The sequence below is a fragment of the Myxine glutinosa genome, chromosome 2, assembly GCF_964187855.1.
Source record: "Myxine glutinosa chromosome 2, kmMyxGlut1.1, whole genome shotgun sequence".
Classification (NCBI taxonomy): Eukaryota; Metazoa; Chordata; class Myxini; order Myxiniformes; family Myxinidae; genus Myxine; species Myxine glutinosa.
In genome coordinates, this window is record NC_136262.1 from 173476135 (window position 1) to 173499607 (window position 23473).

A 23473-nucleotide genomic window follows, 5' to 3' on the forward strand; every position below is an offset into this window, starting at 1 on the left:
TGCGACCAGAGTGGTGAGTCTTCTCCAACGTGCGCTGCTGCTCGTAACCTTCGCGCGCACTGACCCGGGCAGCACTGCTGCTCGTCACCTTCGCGCGCACTGACCCGGCAGCACTGCTGCTCGTCACCTTCGCGCGCACTGACCCGGGCAGCACTGCTGCTCGTCACCTTCGCGCATCTACATACTACAACTACAACTCACGAAAACTCTACAACTACAGCTACAGCTCGCGTGTAGAAAGCTGCAACTCGCGCAACCACGACTCCTACTCTGCAACCTCGGGAGGCCCACGAGGAACCTCAGCAGCCTCCCCCGAGGCCTTGACCAGCCCCCTCGGTTGGCTCAACCCCACGGCGGGGACTTCCCCGACGGCCCGCCCACCGCCAAGCTGCTCACAGCCCCTGCTCGGGTCATCAGTCGTTTTGGCCGGGTGGTTAAGGCCCCCCGAAAACTGACATTGCCCGTGCGAGTGCATTCTGGGGGGGGGGGGGGGGGGGGCGCATGTAGCGGTTACCTTATTGGGACATAATCCACGGGCACGGGCCAGTGGGGCTTTTGATTGTGTGGGCGTGACGTGCGCGCGGTTGTTGAAGCCACGCCCTCCGAAGAGGGTTTTGGCGCTATAAAAAGCTGTATGAGTTCCGTTCGCGAGAGGATTTCTGTGGAATAAAGGAGCTTTGAACACCTAAGAAATGGCCTCGTCTTCTCGTCATCCGCACCTCCCACAGCGGACAAATGGCTTCAAAAAATGAGCTTCCCCTGCTATCCAGTTCGTATAGATATCAGTTGTCATTATGGACTCCCATTTAGACTTTCAAAGATCGAGGAGAATTCTGTGTGAATGTCTGACCATGCACCAGACCTTATCACTATTTTGTTCGCCATATTTGCAGTCGAAAATAGCTTTAAATAGGATTAAACATTTATATACATTGTAAACATGTCGTATAATTATCTTGCGCCTTGCCTTACCATTACCAGATATCATGATTGTGGACTGAATAAATCATTTCGGGGACGCGTATGTTTTAGGGAGAGCAGGGGTGGGAGGGGTCATGCGTCACTGGAAGTCACGTGGGAACATGGAGGAGGGGCGGAGGCAGGATGTCAAAAAGTCATACGTATTTTGTATACGGCGCCAAAGAAGGATATTTGATGCACCAAGAAGAAGAAGATGAAGTACAAAGGGCAGTTATATTTGGTAAGAAGAAGAAGGAGAACGAGAGGGAAGACGACGCAGAAGAGGAAGAAGCGAACTTTAAAAAAATTTATACTTACCTGTTTGAAAGAAGGAGTACCGGTAATAAGATATTTTATTTATAATATTTTGAATAAGTAAATATCACGTGATAGCTCCTTCCCGTTCCCGCTGACTCGAGCATGGCGGCCGGGAGGTTGCCTCGCTTCTGGGAGTGGGGAAGGAAGATCGTGTGCGTGGGAAGGAACTATGCGTGAGTGGGCACGTGTCTCACGGCCCTTTAAATGATTACCCCTTGTTTGTGGGGTCCAAGTCAAATAAATGCGGTAGAAGGGAAATTAAACCGTCCCGTACGTAACTAAAGAGGACGTTTGGTGCATCGTACCTGTTCCACGTCCTCTCCTGGCAATGCCCATCTGCTGCACTATGGGCGGCTGCCCGAACCTTAAATTGAACGTCAGGCCTAGCCATCCTATTAGTGAAAGACTTCGGCCAAACGTCATCGTGCCAAACGCCCAAGAAAGTGGGAATAATTTCCCCGTGCCAAACCCCATTCCCCCTTGACATTGTAAAAGTGTCTTTTCATACTTAGATTTAATTTGAGCGTTTTGCTTGCATTTAAATTCATATACTGTCCTCCCAACCCAGTGTCGATTCACCAATGCTCATTCACCTTTTTGCCAAATTATCCTGCACGTCATTATCATACTGTTGTGGTGCTGGGCACACACGTTACACAAAGGTAGGCCACAACGCTTTGGGTTAACTCGAGCTCTTTATTGCTTGCTCACTCGTCAGCACTGCCGTGCTCTGGTCTGCGAGCCCGCGTGTATATCCGGAGGCCACGCCTCACCTGGGGCGTGGCCGACACCCACTGGTGCTCGGAATTATGTCACTGCGCCAGCGAGTCATCGTGTCTGCCACACGCGCCCCCCCAGAATTCCCGGGCACCTGAAGGGTCAGTTTGCGGGGCAAACGGATGACCCGGCCGAAGCGCCCTCTGGCGGCTGGCGGCGTCTGGGATGCCGGGATGCCATCTGGGATGCCTCTGGCGGCATCTGGGATGGGTGCAGGGCAGGGGGGTGGCGTGACGGCGGGGTTGGGCGGTGCTGGGGGTCCGCCCGCCGGGGGGCGGCCCCGACGCGGGGCAGAGCCGCTGGCAGGGGGTGGTCCAAGTCGAGGTGGGCCGGCTTGAGGCGGTCCATGGAGACGCGGTCAGGAGTACCGCCGATGTCCAGGGTGAAATGCTTCGCCCCGGTCTCCAGCACGCGGAAGGGCCCGTCGTACGGGGGCCGCAGCGGTGTCCGGTGGGCGTCGGGGCGGACGAACACGTACTCCACCGTGCGAAGGTCCGGGGCGACGTGCGTTGGCGGGCAACCGTGGTGCGCCGTCGGCACCGGGGCGAACCTCTGGGTGGTCTCCTGCAGGGCGGAGCGCTGCTGCGCCGCGGACCATTGTGCCGTGGAGTCGGGGAGGAACTCGCCCGGCACCCGCAGCGGTTGTCCGAAGACCAACTCCACCGCGGATGCGCGCAGGTCGTCCTTGGGCGCCGTCCTGAGGCCCAGCAGGACCCAGGGGAGCCTGTCGACCCAGCCGCCGTCGCGGAGGCTGGCCCAGAGCGCGGCCTTCATGGCGCGATGGAAGCGCTCGCACAGGCCGTTGGCCTGGGGGTGGTAGGCCGTGGTGCGGTGCAGCTGGACGCCAAGCCCCTGCGCTACCGCCCCCCAGAGCTCCGAGGTGAACTGGGGGCCGCGGTCGGACGAGATGTCCGAGGGGGCGCCGAACCAGGCAACCCAAGTGGCGATGAACGCCTGTGCGACATCCGCCGCCGTCGTTGCTGCCAAAGGCTCGGCCTCCGGCCACCGGGTGGTGCGGTCCACCATGGTGAGGACGTGGGTGAAACCCCGCGAGGGGGGCAGAGGTCCCACCAAGTCCACGTGAACGTGGTCGAACCGACGTTCGGGCACCGTAAACGGGGCCAGCGGGGCCTGGGTGTGGCGGTGAACCTTCGCGCGCTGGCACGCGAGGCACGTCCTGGCCCAATCGCGGACGGCCTTCCGGAAGCCATGCCAGACGAACTTGTCGGCGACCAGCTTTTGGGAGGCCTTCGTGCCCGGGTGGGACAGGTCGTGGATGGCGTCAAAAAACCGGCGCTGCCAGCCCGCGGGCACGATGGGGCGAGGCCGGCCCAGGGAGACGTCGCACAAGAGGGCCGCGCCCGCGCCGTCTAACGGTACCTCGGTGACGCGGAGGCCCGTGACGGCGGTCCTAAAAGCCTGGACGGTGGGGTCGGCGGACTGGTCCGCCGCCATCCGGGCATAGTCGATCCCGAGGTGGACCGCGTGGGCGACGGACCGGGAAAGGCAATCCGCCACTGGGTTGTCCTTCCCCGCGACGTGCCGGATGTCCGTCGTGTACTCGGACACGGCCGAGAGGTGACGCTGCTGCCGGGCCGACCACGGCTCGGCGACCTTGGCCATCGCGAAAACCAGGGGCTTGTGGTCGACGAAGGCCGCGAACCGGCGGCCCTCGAGCAGATGGCGGAAGTGCCGGACCGCCAGGTGGAGCCCGAGAGGCTCGCGGTCGAAGGTACTGTACCGCCGTTCGTGCGGGCGGAGCTGCCGGCTAAAAAACGCCAGCGGCTGCCAAGCTCCCTTCACCCATTGCTCGTGCACCGCACCCACTGCGTAGTCCGACGCGTCGGTGGTGAGGGCGATCGGTGCATCGGGCGCCGGGTGCGCGAGCATGGTGGCGTTAGCGAGGCGAGCTTCGCGCCTGCGAACGCCGCGTCCATCGGCTTGGTCCAGGCAACGTCGCCTTTGCCCGGCTTCCCCCGGAGGGCCTCGTGCAGGGGGCGCAGGAGCTGGGCGATGCGGGGCAGGAAACGGTGATAAAAGTTCACCATGCCCAGGAACTCCTGGAGCCTCTTGATCGTGCGGGGGCGCGGAAAACCCCTGACCGCCTCCACCTTGGCCGGTAAGGGGATGGCCCCGTGCCTGGTGACGCGGTGCCCCAAAAAGTCGATTTCGGTGACGCCGAACCGGCACTTGGCGGGTTGATGATCAGGCCATGTCGGCCCAGGCGTTCGAAGAGCGTGCGGAGATGGCGGAGGTGCTCCTCACGGGACGCGCTTGCGACGAGGATGTCGTCCAGGTAGACGTACACGAAGTCCAAGTCGCGCAAGACGCTGTCCATAAGCCGCTGGAACGCTGGGCTGCATTCTTCAACCCGAAGGGCATCCGCAGAAACTCGAAGAGGCCGAATGGTGTGATGACGGCCGTCTTCGGTATGTCCTCCGGCCTGACGGGAACCTGGTGGTATCCGCGGATGAGGTCCACCTTGGAGAAGAGGGACATTTTCGCCAACCGGGTGGAAAAGTCCTGGATGTGAGGGACCGGGTAGCGGTCTGGGGTGGAAACATCGTTGACGCAGCGGTAGTCTCCGCACGGCCGCCACCCGCCGCCGGGCTTGGGCACAATGTGCAGCGGCGATGCCCATGCGCTGTTGGAGCGCCGGACAATGCCCAGTCGCTCCAGCGTGGCGAACTCCCCCTGCGCCACGGCGAGCTTCGCCGGGTCGAGGCGGCGCGCCCGGGCGTAGACCGGTGGCCCGACGGTGGGGATGTGATGCTCCACCCCGTGCTTGACGGCCACCGCCGAGAAAGTGGGCCGCGTGAGGGCCGGGAAACTGGCGAGGAGGCGGGTGAACTCGTCCGCTGCCGGAAGCGTGCAGACCAACCTCGCCGGGACCGAACCGCTCAGCAAGCCGCTTGGCGAGCCACTCGGCGAGCCGCCCAAGGAGCTGCTCAACGAACTGCTCAGTGCGCAAGCAAGCGAGCTGAAGGTTTCGGCTTGGACAAGGCGTCTGTGCCTCACGTCCACCAGCAGCCCATGCGCACAGAGGAAGTCCGCTCTGAGTAGGCCCATGGGGACACTAGCGGTAACGAACGACCACTGAAAGCGCTGCCCCCCGAACCGCAGCGAGAGTCAACGCTTTCCGAACGTGCGGATGGGCGTGCCGTTGGCGGCAAGCAAAGCGGGGCCCCGGCCCTCAGCTTGCTTGTCGGACGCGGAGGCAGGGAGGACGCTCACCTGCGCTCCCATGTCGCACAGGAAGCGACGACCCGAGGAGGTGTCCGTTATGAACAGCAGGCTGCCAGTATGGCCGACGCTCATGGCAGGAAGCGAGCGCCGGCCTGGCTGTTTCCCGACCTGCCAAAAGTACAAGGCAGGCGGCAGGACCTGGCCTTGTGGCCGAACCTGGTATGGAAATGACACCAGGTCTGGCCCGGTGGTGGTTGTCGCGCCGGTTGTGACGACGGTGGTGGGCGGGGCGTGGCCGCGGCCACGCGCGGATCCGCCAAACCTACGCCGTGTTCGGGAGGATCCGAACACCATGCCACGTGGCGATCCGAACCACTCGCGCCGTGCGCGGCGCCGGGATCCACGACGGCCGTGCTATATGCCGGCCGTGCGTCGTGGGCCGTGAAAACTTGTCCGCCTCCCTGGCCAGGGCGCGCGGTTCCGTAATGGTCGAACCGGCGAGCGCGAGCCATACCTGTACAGGTAGCTGGCGGAGGAAGAGAGCACGGAAGAGGAAATCCACGTGGCCGTCGCCGAGCAGGGACAGTATGTAATCCATGCGGGCGGACGGTCGTGTGTCGCCGAGGACGGGAAGGTCCAAAAGACGGTCAGCGCAGTCGGTCTCTGTGAGGCCAAACGTGTCGAGGAGGAGTCGCTTGAGCGCCGCGTACTTGCTCTCGTCCGGCGGGTGCCGGAGGAAGGACACGACTCGGGCGGCCGTGCCGGATCCAAGGGCAGCGACCACGTAAAAGTACCTCGTGTCGTCCGCCATGACGCCCCGGAGCTGGAATTGGGCCTCGGCCTGTAGAAACCATGTGTCGACCTGCGCTTCCCAGAACTCCGGTAGCTTGATCGCGACAGCGTTGGTGGCCATAGCGCGTTCGGGGAACAGCAACGGCTGAATCACGTCGAGGTCACCAGTGTGGTGCTGGGCACACACGTTAAACAAAGGTAGGCCACAACGCTTTGGGTTAACTCGAGCTCTTAATTGCTTGCTCACTCGTCAGCACTGCCGTGCTCTGGACTGCGAGCCCACGTGTATATCCGGAGGCCACGCCTCACTTGGGGCGTGGCCGACACCCACTGGTGCTCGGAATTATATCACTGCGCCAGCGAGTCATCGTGTCCGCCACACTGTGATAAACTCTCAAATGTATGAACCTTTTGCCTACCTCAGGTGAGTATCCTGAACTACTGTGCTTCCTTGTAATCAACTGTCACCTGAAACTTCTCGTAGATTAACAAGAATGACCGTACTGTGGTCACAACCTGCGACAAAATCCGGTAACGGGCCAAGGGAAGTGCACATATAAAGCACTCTGAAAAGATGAACAGCACGATTGGGAAACACACATTTAATGCGCTATTAAAATATTAACTCGACACCTCTTATCCAAGTCACCAACCCCATGGTTATATCAGAGCGAGCTGATTCGTCACAGTCATGGATTGCTTAACCCCAATATGGGGCCGTTCAAAAATCATGTAACGCTATTATTTTTTTTAGTAATTTGCGTAATGTGACGTAACATAACGTAACACTTGATTACAGTGCGTTCTGACGTACCATGTATTCTGATGGGCTTGATTAAACCTTACTATTATTCAACATATGATTAGATTTTTCGGGTTCACTCTCGTAAATAACACTCAACCCAAACGAAGCCAATGGAATCTGATGCTATAAACCTGAGCAGTGTATAATCAGCATAGGCCTATAGGCCTAATGTGATAGGCCCACCAGAAAACCAAGATGGCAGCCATATCATTTCGTCTCGGTGCTACGGTGGGTGGAGTCTAGTGACAGACGTGGGTGTGGCCTGGCAGCTGTTTGACCAATCCAGTAGCTGTCCTTTTTACCTTGTCATCCTTCCCAAACAATGTATGTTTTGATGTTTTGAAACTTTTTTTTTGTTGTTTTATAGGATCATGGACGGTTTTGTACATTTATTACCTCCACCACCCGAGGTGGATGGGGGTTATGTTTTCACCTCTATTTGTTTGTCTGTGAGCAGATATCTCACAAAATTCTGGACATATTCAGACGAAATTTGGTGGACAGGTTGGGTGTGTGACAAGAAAAAATTGATTCGATTTTGGTGAAGTTCAGGATTCGGATCCAGATACTAGAATGTTTTCATGCAATTCTTCACCATTCAGAGATTTGGTCAAAAAACGATATATCTCAAAAAGTTATGGACTGATTCGGACTCAACATGGTGGATGAGTTGGGTAACAAGGACAAGCCGATTAGATTTTGGTTAAGGTCCGGATGCAGATATGGCCTAGCAGTGGGATACAAAACATAAACAGTTCAGCCTGGCGGAGGTATGCGTTTTATCGAGTGCCGTTGTAGTTACCTGTGTGTAGATCAAGGCCATAAGGAGCTATCACTGCACATTTAAATTTAATTATAACATAGCATAAGCGATTTGAATCCAGAATCGTTACACTATGAGCCATCTGCTCAGAAGAGAGAATAAAACAGGTGAACCTGGCAAAAATTCCAGGATCCTGCCAAAGGTTGCTCAGTCTATTTGCTAATACATCCTACTTGTCACACAGGCATTCGACAACCCAGAGAGTCATCGTGTTTGAACATGCCAGGCTTCTTGGCTCCCAGTGTTTTTCTTTACAAGTTCAGTGTGAACGAAACGCCATCGAGAATTTAAGTAAAGAAAGCTAAGTCTGTCTCCTAACTCGCATCCTTCCCCATATTGTGAAAAGCGGGTTTTTGTTTTACGGTAATCTTCCAGATCTTCAGAGATGCACGGGTCCCCCCCCAAATGTACAGGCCTTTACAAACAAAAAGGAATCACAAGCCTTATTATGACTGCCCTGATAAATAGTACGCAAGGCTTTGCTAATGCAGGAACAGGCTTGCTCAGCAGGAACAGAGGAGGCCGAGCCCATTCTGCAGGGACACACTGTGTAGTTTGATGCTGGAATAACCATAACATCACTGCAGACATTAAAGGAGGCAAGAGGAGACAGGCAGTGTTTATCTAACTCCAGTAATGGTGGGTAATTGTCGTGTGGTTGATGGGTGTCGAATGCACCACACTAGAATAGCGCTGTATTTGGCCTCAACAAAAGCCAGTCGGCCTACTTGGTGACCCCATCTGAATGCAAAGCACATGACATACAAATCCCGGGTTCAAATTACAAATACTTCCTGTGTTGTTTTGTCCATACTTCCTGATGCGCTTGTAACTTGTGTCAAAGTACCTCGATGTCTCGTGTCCTTGTCCGTGTAATATATGTACAAGCCGTTCCACGTGCCCTAATGTACTAGGCTTACCCAACTCGACTTTTTTCAGGATTTGTCCTTTTCATATATAAGTTTGGCTGAGTATAATATCAGGAGGTCTCTTTCATTTATTTTGCAGCAACTTTCTTAGCTCCGCGACCACTTGACTCATTGCATTCCTTTTTGTGAGTTGCTACAAGCACGATTGGTGCTAAGATTAATGAAATGACCTTGCCGTGAAATGGCGACTTGTCTTGCAAGTTTTGCTGGAGCAGGACAGGTGGATTACTTAAATCCAGGTATTACATAGCCACTGTAAATGATCTGTGCACCTGTCCGTGTCTCCACGGCATACCCTTGATTAATCTGACGGTTGTGGTGTTTTCCCAACGTTATTTACTTTTTATAGTCCAGTAAAATTAGGACATTTATGACCAAATATCTGAAAAAAATTAAGGGAGAGTTGAAAATTGGTGGATACCTTCCTTGATATCTTCTGAAGGTCATGCTAAAAGTCCTTGGAAATCTAATTTGAGCTAATGCCACAACTGGGCCAAATCCAAGATGGCCGCCATTCTTACTAAATGTGACATTTTAGGAGTTGCGGAAGGCGAGAAGAAGAGGCCATTTCGTTGGGTACAAAGCTTGTTTATTGTACAGAAATCTCCAGCAACTGCTCGCGAACGGAAGTCGTAACGGCTTATATAAAACCAAAAACCCTCTTCGGAGGGCGTGGCTCCAACAGCCGCGCGTGCGTCACGACCACACAACCAACAGCCCGTGCGCGTGGGTTAGACCAAACATATGGTATTGGTGACCGTCACATGCGGATAAGATAACCGCGACATGTGAATAAGGTAACCGCTACATGCGCCCCCCCAGAAGGCACGCCACGGGCGTGTACGTAGTTCGCAGGCGCGCTCGGCAGTGCCGAGAAGGCTCGAGCAGGGCCCGGCCCCGGTACGCGCGAAAAAACGCCGCCGTGGGGTTGAGTCGACCGAGGGGCTGGTCAAGGCCTCAGGGGAGGCTGCCGAGGTTCCTCGCGGGCCTCCCGAGGATGTAGAGAAGGAGTCGTAGTTGCGCGAGTGGCGAGCAGCGGTAGCAGTTGTAGTTGCAGCAGTAGGAGTTGCGGGAGTGGCGAGCAGCGGTAGCAGTTGTAGTTGCAGCAGTAGGAGTTGCGGGAGTGGCGAGCAGCAGTGCGCGCGAAGGTAACGAGCCTCCAGCGCACGCGAAGGTAACGAGACTCCAGTGCGCGGAGGTTACGAGCAGCAGTGCTCGGCCTGTGTGCGCGGAGGTTACGAGCAGCAGTGCTTGGCCTGTGTGCGCGGAGGTTACGAGCAGCAGTGCTCGGCCTGTGTGCCCGGAGGTTACGAGCAGCAGTGCTCGGCCTGTGTGTGCGGAGGTTACGAGCAGCAGTGCTCGGCCTGTGTGCGCGGAGGTTACGAGGAGCCGTGCCGCCAACGCCTCGTAACGGCGTTCCTTCGGAGGGTCCCGGAGCAGGCTCGCCCCTCTAGTCGTAGAGGAGGAACCGAGCGCGATGCGCAAACCACATGGCCGCTCGTCGTTGCTGAAACTCCGGCAGTTCGAGTTTAGGTCTTGTGGAAGAAATTGCGGTCGCAATACTGCCGTGTTCATGTGCAGCCCCCGAATACGTTCGGGGGCGACGGGGTCACCAGTTTAGGAGTTGCCGAAGGCGAGAAGAAGAGGCCATTTCGTTGGGTACAAAGCTTGTTTATTGTACAGAAATCTCCAGCAACTGCTCGCGAACGGAAGTCGTAACGGCTTATATAAAACCAAAAACCCTCTTCGGAGGGCGTGGCTCCAACAGCCGCGCGTGCGTCACGACCACACAACCAACAGCCCGTGCGCGTGGGTTAGACCAAACATATGGTATTGGTAACCGTCACATGCGGATAAGATAACCGCGACATGTGAATAAGGTAACCGCTACAACATATCTAATTGTTTCTGGATATGAGAGAAAGGTTATCTTGGGATTGAAATATGGGTTTTTGGGGACAAGGAATTCATTTAAAGGTAAAATAATAACAATACTGGCATATTTCACACAATTGGATCCAATGTGGATGTCGTTATGAAATATGTTGTGAAAATCCAAATCCGTAGATCTCACTCGTGGCCGTGGCATCACTGACAGTGTTTTGAGTAGGTGGGTGCAGGGTATGCCTGGCTGTACTCAGCTAACCCAACATTTTGAAGAGTCCTGTGGCAGGCATTTCACAACCTCTGAACAACATGTTGGTCTCAGAAAGTCACGTCAATTGTGTGACAAACAGGATGTTGAAAAACGGACAGAATATGGCTCACGCTCCATCACCCACTACCGGAAAAAACCAGGAATTGATGTCCATAAGTGCAGGTGTTGTCGGCAATGATGCCATTAACTGAAATCAGTAATGGAAATTGACAATGGAGCGATGAAGAAATAAGTAGGCAAAGCTTTTGGTGATGTCACGTTGTGTCGGAAAGACAAAGTGCTTCCTCTGGGAGCTCTCAACAACTTTGTAAAGGTTAGGGAGGGTATCATACCTGTAAATACTATGCGACCGTTTAATATAATAATTTGCATGGTAAAGTCCAATGCAGATTTAGCTTCACACTTAGAATCGTTGAATGTGAACATGCATATCTTAAAGATAGTGCTTTCGTCATAGATGGAGGATATCTCTTGTGATGAATGATATGGCCTCAACATAGGCTATGCAGTAACCTGTGCAGAGCATACCTGTCTTACATACGATGGCACTTCCATACAAATTGCTACATCATATTTTATGGACACAACGATGCCCTTAGCACCAAAGGTGCTCAGCAAGAATGAAGAGCTATGAAATTTCAGTCTGCTGAAATTAAATTCACTGATAAAATGCCTATCACCATTCGTCAGGATGGATATTTTTTTTCCAATGGAAAGAACGAGGCAGGACTCATTAAGTCTTTGGCAGAAAACATGGAACAGGCTGGAATAAAAGTGAAGTAGGCTGTGGCAGATGCCGATACATTGATTGTGCGCACTGCAATATAAATGTCACACACCGATGATGTGATGGTTAGAGGAACTGATGTGGACCTACTCATTCTGCTGATACAACATTCACCACCACAACCGTTATTATTTAAAACCTGGCAGCCTTTATCTTCTATCTATAATTCCATTAATCTCTGTGTGTATGTGTGTATGTGTGTTTGTATGTGTGTATGTGTGTATGTTTGTCTGTGACCGCTGTTTCTCGACAACTACCGGTCCGATATACTTGAAACTTGCCAGGTATATTGCTGGGGACCCGAGGATGTGCCTTTTCAAGGTTTGAAATTAATCGGACAAGTAGTTACCGAGCTATGGCGATTTCTTTACCAAACACCGCAAGCCGTTCGCTTTGGACCAAACCATTTCATGTAAATAGAGGGGGGGGGGTTCTGTGGTCGTTGCGAATGGACCAAACCATTCATGTAAATAGAGGGGGGGGTTCTGTGGTCGTTACTGCCACGTGGTTTCAAAGTTTTTTTTTGTTGTTGTTGTTTGCACGCATGTTTTTTTGCACCCACGTACGGGCACGCCCTAGGATGTTTACACACACACACCCCTACACAAATTTTTTTTTTTTTTTTTTTGGCAAGGAACGGGCACCCACGTACGGGCACGTCCTAGCTTATATATAGTACGGGCATGCCCTAGTCTATCTATAATTCCATTAATCTCTGTGTGTATGTGTGTATGTGTGTATGTGTGTATGTGTGTTTGTATGTTTGTCTGTGACCGCTGTTTCTCGACAACCACGGGTCCGATATACTTTAAACTTGCCAGGTATATTGCTGGGGACCCGAGGATGTGCCTTTTCAAGGTTTGAAATTAATCGGACAAGTACTTACCGAGCTATGGCGATTTAGCCGTTCGCCGTTCGCTTTGGCGTTGCGAATGGACCAAACCATTGCATGTAAATAGAGGGGGGGGGGTTCTGTGGTCGTTGCGAATGGACCAAACCATTCATGTAAATAGAGGGGGGGGGGGGGGGTTCTGTGGTCGTTACTGCCACGTGGTTTCAAAGTTTTTTTTTGTTGTTGTTTGCACGCATGTTTTTTTGCACCCACGTACGGGCACGCCCTAGGATGTTTACACACACACACCCCTACACAAATTTTTTTTTTTTTTTTTTTTTTGGCAAGGAACGGGCACCCACGTACGGGCACGTCCTAGCTTATATATAGTACGGGCATGCCCTAGTCTATCTATAATTCCATTAATCTCTGTGTGTATGTGTGTTTGTATGTGTGTATGTTTGTCTGTGACCGCTGTTTCTCGACAACTACCGGTCCGATATACTTGAAACTTGCCAGGTATATTGCTGGGGACCCGAGGATGTGCCTTTTCAAGGTTTGAAATTAATCGGACAAGTAGTTACCGAGCTATGGCGATTTCTTTACAAAACACCGCAAGCCGTTCGCTTTGGACCAAACCATTTCATGTAAATAGAGGGGGGGGTTCTGTGGTCGTTGCGAATGGACCAAACCATTCATGTAAATAGAGGGGGGGGGTTCTGTGGTCGTTACTGCCACGTGGTTTCAAAGTTTTTTTTTGTTGTTGTTGTTTGCACGCATGTTTTTTTGCACCCACGTACGGGCACGCCCTAGGATGTTTACACACACACACCCCTACACAAATTTTTTTTTTTTTTTTTTTGGCAAGGAACGGGCACCCACGTACGGGCACGTCCTAGCTTATATATAGTACGGGCATGCCCTAGTCTATCTATAATTCCATTAATCTCTGTGTGTATGTGTGTTTGTATGTGTGTATGTTTGTCTGTGACCGCTGTTTCTCGACAACCACGGGTCCGATATACTTGAAACTTGCCAGATATATTGCTGGGGACCCGAGGATGTGCCTTTTCAAGGTTTCATATTAATCGGACAAGTAGTTACCGAGCTATGGCGATTTCTTTACCAAACTCCGCAAGCCGTTCGCTTTGGACCAAACCATTTCATGTAAATAGAGGGGGGGGGTTCTGTGGTCGTTGCGAATGGACCAAACCATTTCATGTAAATAGAGGGGGGGGTTCTGTGGTCGTTACTGCCACGTGGTTTCAAAGTTTTTTTTTGTTGTTGTTGTTTGCACGCATGCTTTTTTGCACGCACGTACGGGCACCCACGTACGGGCACGTCCTAGTCTGTTTAAACATGTGAGTGGGAAGTGTCTTACAGGGTCTACAACATCAAAAGTGTTCAGAACAGTCTAGGTGATAACTGTAACAATCTGTTTTTATGCCTCGTCAACGGAGGTGGGAAGACTTTGGTCAACGGCTGAAGGGCGACTTCGTCAACGGAGGCATTATGTTTTCAGATTGTCCGTCCGTCCGTCCGTCCGTCCGCGATAGGTTTTCGTTACCGCGATAACCTGAGAACCACTGAAGGGATCTTAGTCAAACTTTGTGCAGGTATGTATAATGAGATACAGATGAAATGATTCGATTTTGGGGTCACGAGGTCAAAGGCCAAAGGTCATGTTAGGTAAAATCCTGCTCCTGCTCCTGAAGCACCTTTAAATATCGTTTCATGCAACTATAAGTGTGGTTGTGAGTGAGGATGTGGTTGCACAAAGACTGGCATTCACTGTTCCATGATGTGGGGTCAGTGTCGTGGCGGTTGCTGCAACAATTCTGAAGCACCACAAGTGTGTGAACAAGACATTCATGAGGATAATCATTCTGGTACTATACAAGATAAAGAGCGTGAACATGTACAATCTCCCAACAGCAGCGATGAAGAACAGACATGAATGACTGAAGAGACATGAAGAAGAGACATAACACAAAATTAATATGGTCACATAACATTTCTTTTTGTTTATTTATTTATGTTTTCCAAATGTATGTATGAAATGGATGAAAATATTTGAAATATGTCAGTGTTGTTTTTCTTTTACATTTAAATGAATTCCATCATTTTGCATACCTTTATTCACACGAGACAACAGATATGAACGGAATCCCATACAAAGACACAAAAATCGCAATAACTTAAACAATGGAAATAATCCCCCTCGAAGGGGTTCCACAGTCACACACTACAAAGGGGACTAGACAAGTGGGATACATGGACTAGTTGGGACCCCACAAGGCCGGCCATCGATGGAACAAGTGTGGTGTGGTGCAGACGGCAGGGTGAACAGCTTCAGGACCCAGTGGGGATAGAGAAAATCATGAAATTGGCCCAGAGAGGAGAGAGCGGTCCGATGTGAGAGGCTCTAGAGCACCACCGGTCGCAGGCTGGGCGTATTTTTTAAATCTTCTTCCTTGCTGGCCCTAACCTCTCTTTTGAAGGTGGATCTTAGGTCCTGGCAAGAGCGAGTGAATAGAAGAATGTGAGCATTCTGGAGTTGTTGGAAGGTCGGAGGGCTGATAGAGTACAGGGACCTAATGATGGGCCAAAATGTCTCCTCCTGATGAAATGGTTTCCTCGTTCATCTGCCTAAGTTTCTTTGTACTTCCTTCCAGAAATGTTCCGAAATAATTTGTTCACTATGCAGCTGTGAATTCAATCAAATAGATTTCTTTAAAGTCACATGTGCTGGTGTACGAATCAAATATGCTCCGTGTCTACTTAAGTGCCATGAACAAATTTCTTCCTTGACAGCGATGTAAGACTCATGAAGGAGCTTCTAGAGTATACTGGATTTGAAGCTGAAATCTCAGCTTTGTCAGCTCTGATGGAATGTAAAACAGGCCCACCCTAATTCTTCATTATCATTATCTTACTATAATTCACCAAATGTCCATCCGTCCGTTCGAAGGTACCGCAAAAACGGCTCAACCGATCGTAACGATATTTTGGGTGGGTATTCCTGGGACCCCTGGGAGTAAAATAGGCTGTATTGTTTTTCCAAGTTTTCCAATTTTCCAGTTTTTCCAAACACGATGGAATAATATTTACCGATATGAACAGTGATGTGGCTTTTGTTGAAATTCTACAAATACTGTTTATTCTACGTACCAGGAGAGAGTAGATCTACTCCTGACGAACTCTTCCTATATAAACGTGCAGCTCCGAAGTAACATGGCAGCATGTGCAATGCGACTGAGAAACAGGTGTAGCGGCCGCTTCCGTGTTACAGATTCGGCACGCACTCTTCACACATAAACGTGCGACTGAGAAAGACATGTAGCGGCCGCTTCTGTTTTGCAGAATTCAATCTTTTTTCAAAATGGGCACCATGTACTGTTTAGATTTTGATGATTTGCATGTGATATGATTCAACGGATGTTTATATGAATAGTTTAAAATAAAATAAAACCCCTTCAATTTCTGATATTTTGCCTTTTCATTTGGGCCTCCCAATTGAAGCCCCGCGCATAGGGTGGGTAACGTTGCTTGTTTTTAAAAATTGAAATAAGCCTGAAAGTGAACAATTTATTTATTTTGTTTTCTTTAACCCTGTACTGATCAGTTGTTTATGTGCAGGGACCATGCCAAGGAGCTGAACAATCCCTTGCCATCTGAGCCAGTGTTGTTTTTGAAGCCACCTTCATCCTACCTGCGAGAGGGACATCCCATAGAAGTGGGTTTGATTTAGTCCTGTATTTCGGGTTATAACTGCAAGTTGATCTTCTATTCAAGTTGTTTTTTCTGTCCTAATAGTTAGACAATAAGAATCATAATTTGATCAATGAATATAAATGACAATGCTCTAAAACTCCTTAATGCAATATCCGGTGTGTCCACGTCCTGCAATCACATTTGTTCTGAATTTCCTTCTCGCGGACTTCTTGATACAATGTAGTAGGTTATCTAGGGCCTCGCACAGCAACGATTCAAAAGTCGAATCTTCTTACAGTTAGTCCGCATCTTTAGCCAGTAGTATTTTTTTTTCAAGATTATTGTGAACAATTGTGCTGCAAAGTGTCTGGTACAATAGGCCATCTATTTATGGCGGAAATTTTGAGCCCTCTTCCTTGTCTCCCTTTGTCTCCATGATTGATTAGCATAATGACAGAGCATCCCCTTCAATTATTAAAGCTTGCACCAAACAATCTATTTCCCATAACAAAGCAGAGTACTTGATAGCTTGGTTCTATTTTTTTTGAAGTATTCTATTTTTAAAAACATCTTTTCCATATAAAAAATAAAATTAATGAAATAAAAGCTGGAATTCTGAGTTTTGCGGTGGTTTAGTGATGACATTAGGCTGACATTCCAGAAATTTAATTCCAATTTCTACATTTCTGTAAACCAAGAAAGTCTCAGGAAAATTACCATGTTGCTATTTGATTGTTGGTAAAAACCCAGCTGGCTCATCAATGACCAGCTTCAAAAGCCTGGTGTTGGCTTAACGTTTAATGTGGCTGACTTGAGATCTTAGGGTCCTGAGTTTGATCCTGTGTTAAGCCTTTGAATTAACACTAGGTGGGTTGACTCAGCCTGTTTTCCTTCCGAGGTCGGCAAAATTAGTTACCATTGCGAGGACAACTTGTGATGGGCACTAAAATGTTATCTAAGAAAGGGCAGCGCCACCAAAGCCCCCTAACGGTTAAATTGGTATATTTATCTTAAATAGCTCTCGTAACTGTCCTTTTTTGGCTTCACATGTGGTTGCCAAGCTTACCGCTTGTCTATATATACTGTATGTGTTCCTTAGATCCCATGGTACAGCCACAACCTGCACCATGAAGTTGAGCTAGGCCTGGTGCTCGGCCAGGGTGGGCGATGTATACCAACAGCTGATGCCATGGATTTCATCGGAGGCTATGCACTTTGCCTCGACATGACAGCACGTGACACACAGGATGCATGCAAGGAAAAAGGCCTGCCCTGGACACTTGCCAAAGGTATTAAAAACCTTGAAGCACTTATGAGCTTTATTTTGGTTAGATCATGGTAGCACAGCCATACGATCACCACTTACCACCTACTCCCCACCTGAGTCAAATTCTCCTGTCGGGGGTTACTTGGACTACTGAACCTCCAACATCCTCGAGGTAACCAAATACCATTCTGTTCACAGCTCTTTGCTGATAAATGTATTTGCCCCAATTGTGAGAATTCTGCGCACACACTTTTGTTGTCTGCAGCTTTTGATGGTTCCTGTCCCATTGGGGAATACATCCCCAAAGAGAAGATCCCTGAGCCACAGAGTCTGTGTATTTGGTTGAAGGTATGAGTAACTTTCTGATTTATCAACGATGTAGGTTCATGTTTGTAAGTAGGACATTGTTGATACAAATATGAAATTTCGAGAGACAAGAAAACTGTGACACAGGAAAACTGTTTCCCATTGTATTTGTTGCATGTTCGCATTATGAATTATTCAGATGATTGTTTGTATTCATTTGCAGGTCCGTATGTTTCTCTTTCAGGTCAATGGAGTGCTAAGACAGGATGGAAACACATCTGATATGATATTCTCCATCCCATCACTTATCAACTACATCAGTAACATAATGACCCTGGAAGAAGGAGATCTCATCCTCACAGGTTAGACAAAAATTCCCATTTGCTGATTATTTCTACGGACCTTTATGCAAATGACAATGCATTTTACACGCAAAACTTTGAAGATCTATGATCTTCCCTCAAACTCAAATTTGGACAACCGAAAAATTATCTACCGTATAAAACACAATGTCAGTTTGTCTGTCCCCCATCATAAGATTAGGTTGCAAATGCCAATCTTTCAACACTAATGTGTGTTCACTACGGTCTATTTTTGAGGATAAAACAAACTCGAAAAACATTTTCTATAAAAGAGTAATTATGTCTCTTCCATTGGAACTGTAGACGGTGGCTTGCAAACCGAGCCTCAAGGGCGGTGTACAGAAGCGCTTCATAAAAAATAACAATCAATACAAGACGAAGGAGGTGAAATTTGCTGCACGTGATGCGCAATGGGTGCAGAGTAAAACGAGTGTTCATTTACATCCATATAACAACAGGCATTTTAAGGCCAATTTCCCTGCAAGAGCGGGGGTTAGCCTTGCGGTCCCCATGACAATCTTCTCCATTTTGCCCTATTTTCTGCATCTCCCCTTGTTAACCCCCTTGCCCGCATTCATTCTTCCACCATCTTTAGCCAAGTCTTTCTCGGTCTTCCCCGTCCTATACTTCCTTCTACATTCATTTCCATCACTCTTCTCAACCAGTCACTTTCATCCTTCCTCAACACATGACCAAACCATCTCAAACTGTTTCTCTTCACAGCATCCATCACAGGCTCTATTCCCATCATCTTTCGCAATTCATCATTTGTCTTCCTCTCTCTCAACGATACCCCACACATCCACCGAACCATTCGCATTTCCACCCTTTCCAGCCTTTGTTGCTGCTCTACCTTCATTACCCATATCTCGCTCCCATAAATCATAACACTTCTCACACATGCAGCATACACCTTTCCCTTCAGCTTCAACGACACTCCCCTCCTCGTCAGCACGCCACTCAGTTCCCGAAACTTCTTCCATGCACATCTCACTCCAGCAACCGTTGCCGAGTCTGATACACCTTCTCCATTCAACATGTCTCCTAGGTAACAAAATGTTTTCACACCTTCCAGCTTCACACCTTCTCCAAGATCCAACTCAACATTTCCTCCATCTGCAGCTCCCTCTGTGCACACCTTACATTTGAATGTAGCTGCCACACTGGTTAATGACCCTCTCAGACCACTACATTTTTGATGAACCCACTCAGCGCACATTGTACATTGAATGGAGTTCACTCCGACACCCTTCCTGCACACAGCACATGGCCACTTCCCAGTTCTTTCCACCTCACCACATGCTTTACCACTTGCCAACACCTTCGTTTTTCCGATATTCACCTTCAGACCTTTTGTCTCCATACATTCCTTCCACTTGTTCATCTTCTCCTTCAGTCCATCCATACTTTCTGCAATCAACACCAGATCATCTGCATACAACAACTCCCACGGTAGGTGGGAATTTACATCCATATGATGTCTAATAAATAAAGATGATATAAGCACACCTGACACTAGGCCGAGGCTTCAGACTTTGGCACACTCACGAGGCTGCACCGTCGAATAAACTGTTCTAACCCGTCATTTTGACGGGTGTTTTACTGGTCGTGAAATAAAACGAAAAATTATCGTCAAATTTATAATGACACTGTTCACAGCCAGTGAAGCAACGTTTCAAGCAAGAACCAATCCTGGACAGATCGCCACTCTATAGCAGGATACTCAACTACAGGTGGCAGGAATTTGAAATATGTACAAGGTGCCGGAGCCAGTGCTGGCAATTTATAGCTGGGTCGAGATTCCATGAAACATTCAGCATGAGGATATTAGAAGACATTGTAATTTTACTTGAATCACAAGAACATTAGTAAATATTGGGGAAATTAGCAGCTTATGGAATTCGAACTTGGGACCCAAGCATCATGAGTATTGGGTTTCATTAGGAATATTAAAATCGGCCAACCCAATAATAAAATAGGCCAAATTTACTTCTGGGAAAGGGGATCAATTGAGAAAATTCAATTTGGGTAATGCAAGATAATAATTTGACTCGACTTGGCCAGCCTATTAAAGTCCACTGCACAATGAAGGCCTCCGTCAACACGGTGCATTCTTTTACACTCACTGAAATCTGGGGCTATTGTACTCCAGTAAACGTTTCAATTTCTTCTCCACATTGAATCTTCATTCTTCGTAAGCTTCTCGAGGTGCTTCTTTGGGTTTCCAGTTTGTACAAAAAAATAATAATAATAAATTGAACGAATTTTTCATTGATCTATTGACTTCTCTTCTTGTCTGTTGTTATGCCGAGACAATGTCTTTCCACGGTGATCAACCTTTGCTGCAATTTCTTTGTGTTAGCAGAGGGAAAAGCTACCTCCTCCGAGGGCCTCTCACTTACTCACCGCAGGCAGGTTGGTGGTCTTTCTGTCTTCTACCGACTCCTCTCCGGCCTTGCTCCTCCAGCTCTCTCTGGGCTCTGTCCCCCAAATATTCCTACAGGTCGCACAAGATCTGCCTGCAACCCTCTCATGGTTAAATTGCCAAAATCAAGACACTCTATTTGCCTTCACTCTTTCATTACTCTTTTCTCCCACCTCTGGCACAAACTCCCTCACTCTATTCAATCCCACTCCACCCTCCAGGTCTTTAAAACAGCTGTTCACCACCATCTCTTATCTTCCCCCATCCAAAACCTTGATCTTTTCTATCCCCGCTAATTTCACCCCAAATCCTCTTTTTTGAAATACCAACTTATTTCCTGGAAGTCCTTGGTGTCCTTGTGTTTATGCTTCTCCCACCCCACCCCCCCCCCTTCCCACGCCGCCTCCCCCCAAGCCCTCTCCCTCCCACACATTCCCGATGTCCCTCAAAAATGTTGTGTTTATGTGCTTCCCCTTCTCTCCCCATCTTGTCTACCGCTCCCCTTTTTATATAATTTGGTTCTTTGTCTGTTTGATTTGTTTGTGTGATAAATGTTAGCTCTTTCACGAGCCTCGATTATGTATACAGAAAAGAAAAGAAAAAAAGGTGGGATGAAGGCCAGCAGGAAAGCTCACAGGTGCACGCACTCACCTTTGAGCCATCTCATCTGGGTTTTAAAATACACCTGCACCCCAGTTGTTTCTCATACGGCATGGTCAGGCCTGACCAGTCGCTTCGTGATAGACTTCAGCCAAAGACGTTTCCCGGGGGACATCACAAGCAGGTGAAAATAATTTGGACCGTTGAAGGAAAAAAAAAAAAAAGCGAGGATGATTGGAGAGAGAAAGGTAGAGAAGTGTAAGGAGAGGGGAAAGCTATTTTGAATAAACAAAAACGTGAGTGGGGTGGTCAAAATTCCGTTATATAAATAGTTGGCCTCTTTCGAAAACCAAAATGATGTTGAATCTCTGTTTGAAATATTTAATTGCATTGAACATTGAATGGTACAATCGGATGAGTATGTACTGCATGACAACAGACCATCTACTGTCACCATATTTGCGCATACGAAATGACAATGGACTCGCAGAGCTTTCTCACCTTTTGGATTGTGTAATCTTAAGGTGTTTCATTGCCAATTGAGTCGGGTCAGTCGACACGCTTTCATACACTGGTGCTTTGTTGGCAAGGCATGTGATCATCGACTATGTTATATCTTCAGTGGGGATGTTCATCTGGGTATGCACTGCTCGTATTTGGTAGTCGACCGATCCCATCTTGTGTGACTTTTGAAAAGATGCAATCGTCATGTGTGCTAAGAAAAATTGAATATTCCAGCCATGGACACTTGAAAGGCATCGGCAGATCAGTTGTATATTCTTTGCGAACGAAACTACTTCAGCAGCACCCAATTTTGGCGGAGATTATAACATCACTTTGACTCCTACTTATCTGCTCGTCATACTTTTTTGTGGATGTTTTCGCTTTGACTTAGGAACCCCCGCCGGAGTGGCAGCTGTGCACGAAGGAGACATCATCGAGGCCGGCCTTGGTAACATCTCCACGATGAATTTCACCATCACTCGTTCTTCAGCAAAACCCTAACCCAAGCTACAATGTCGGTTCTCCAAAAATAGTGGTTTAGGCCCGAAGCTTCGGATAACCCCTGCTGCTCATATGGGGTATGTATGTTATTAATTAAACCAGACAGCTGGGAAAGGGTTGCACTTAAAAAAATCCAGTGGAGATAGATTTATATTGTATTTATTTAATAAAGCTGTACAATCATTTGGTTGTGGGTTTTTCTTGCCTCTGCTGATATGGTGTGTGTGTGTGTGTGTGTCAAAGTGCACACATAAACCTGAACATAGCACCCGCTGTGTGGAAGAGATCGCCCAAATCGGGAAGTCTGTAACCTGTGGCCACAGAGCCGCATGTGCGGGCACGGACAACTTTTTTTTTCTTTTTTTTTTGTATGCAGAAGCGAGGCTAGTGTAAGAGCTACCACATTGAACATGAAAACATGCACAGACAGATAAAACATGCAATGAAGGGAGCGGGAGACAAGAGGGGGAGCGAGAGAAGCACACAAACACAACAATAGAAGAGAACAGGGACGTCTGTAGATCTGTGGAAGGGGGAGGGCTGGGGAGGAGGGAGGGGTACACGGTAGGAAGCAAATTAACACTTCTAGGAATTTCAGGAAAGAAGTTGGGGATTGAAAGAGGTGGATTTGGGGTATTTTTAACAGAGGTAGAAAAGGTAAAGGTTTTGGATGGGGTAAGATAAGAGATGGTGGTGAACAGCTGTTTTAAAGACCTGGACGGAGGAGTGGGATTGAAGAGAGTGAGGGAGTTTGTTACAGAGGTGGGAGAAAAGAGGAGTGAAAGAGTGATGGTGAGCAGAGAGCCGAGATTTTGTCAGTTTCACCAGAAGAGGGTTGCTGGCAGATCTTGTGCATCCTGCAGGAATATTTGGGGGACAGAGCACAGAGAGAGCTGGGGGAGCAAGGCCGGAGAGGAGTCGGTAGAAGACAGAAAGACCACCTATCTGCCTGCGGTGAGAGAGAGAGAAAGGCCCTCATAATCAGCTTCATCGCAGGAGATTCCAATGATTCTGAATGCTTCGGTTTCAACAGCGTGAAGCCGAGCTAGGTGTGAGGCAGGAGCACCAGCCCAGAGGGGAGACCAGTTTTCCATTGAGCTGCAGATGAAAGCCTTGTATGTGGTGACGAGCTCAGAAGTGCCCAGAAAGGACTTCGCATGACAGAGGATGCCCAGTCACCGACTGGCTTTGGAGGCCAGCTTGGAAATGTGGTTTTCCCAGCAAAGATCATGGTCGATAGTGAGACCCAAATACTTGAGTGACTGAACTTCTTCAAGAGAATTGTTGAGAAAGTAGATGGGAGGGTTGTCCAGACGGTCTTTTCAGAGAGACAAAGTGAGAGTGTGAAATTTGTCAGGATTGAAAAACATGTTCCACTAGTTTGACCAATTTATGATATTGTCCAGGTCAGCAGAGAGTGAAGAGGC

At 49.2% G+C, this 23473-nt stretch overlaps 1 protein-coding gene across 1 annotated transcript; it reads left to right on the plus strand.

Annotated features, from left to right (window-relative positions):
* Positions 1-1354: 1354 nt before the first annotated feature.
* On the plus strand, positions 1355-22229 carry FAHD1 (fumarylacetoacetate hydrolase domain containing 1). The gene is made up of 6 exons (XM_078771931.1): positions 1355-1451; positions 16007-16103; positions 17181-17370; positions 17614-17696; positions 17899-18016; positions 21937-22229. The coding sequence occupies exons 1-6, from the start codon at positions 1381-1383 to the stop codon at positions 22044-22046; spliced, it is 669 nt and encodes a 222-aa protein (XP_078628057.1). The 5' UTR covers positions 1355-1380; the 3' UTR covers positions 22047-22229.
* Positions 22230-23473: the final 1244 nt, after the last annotated feature.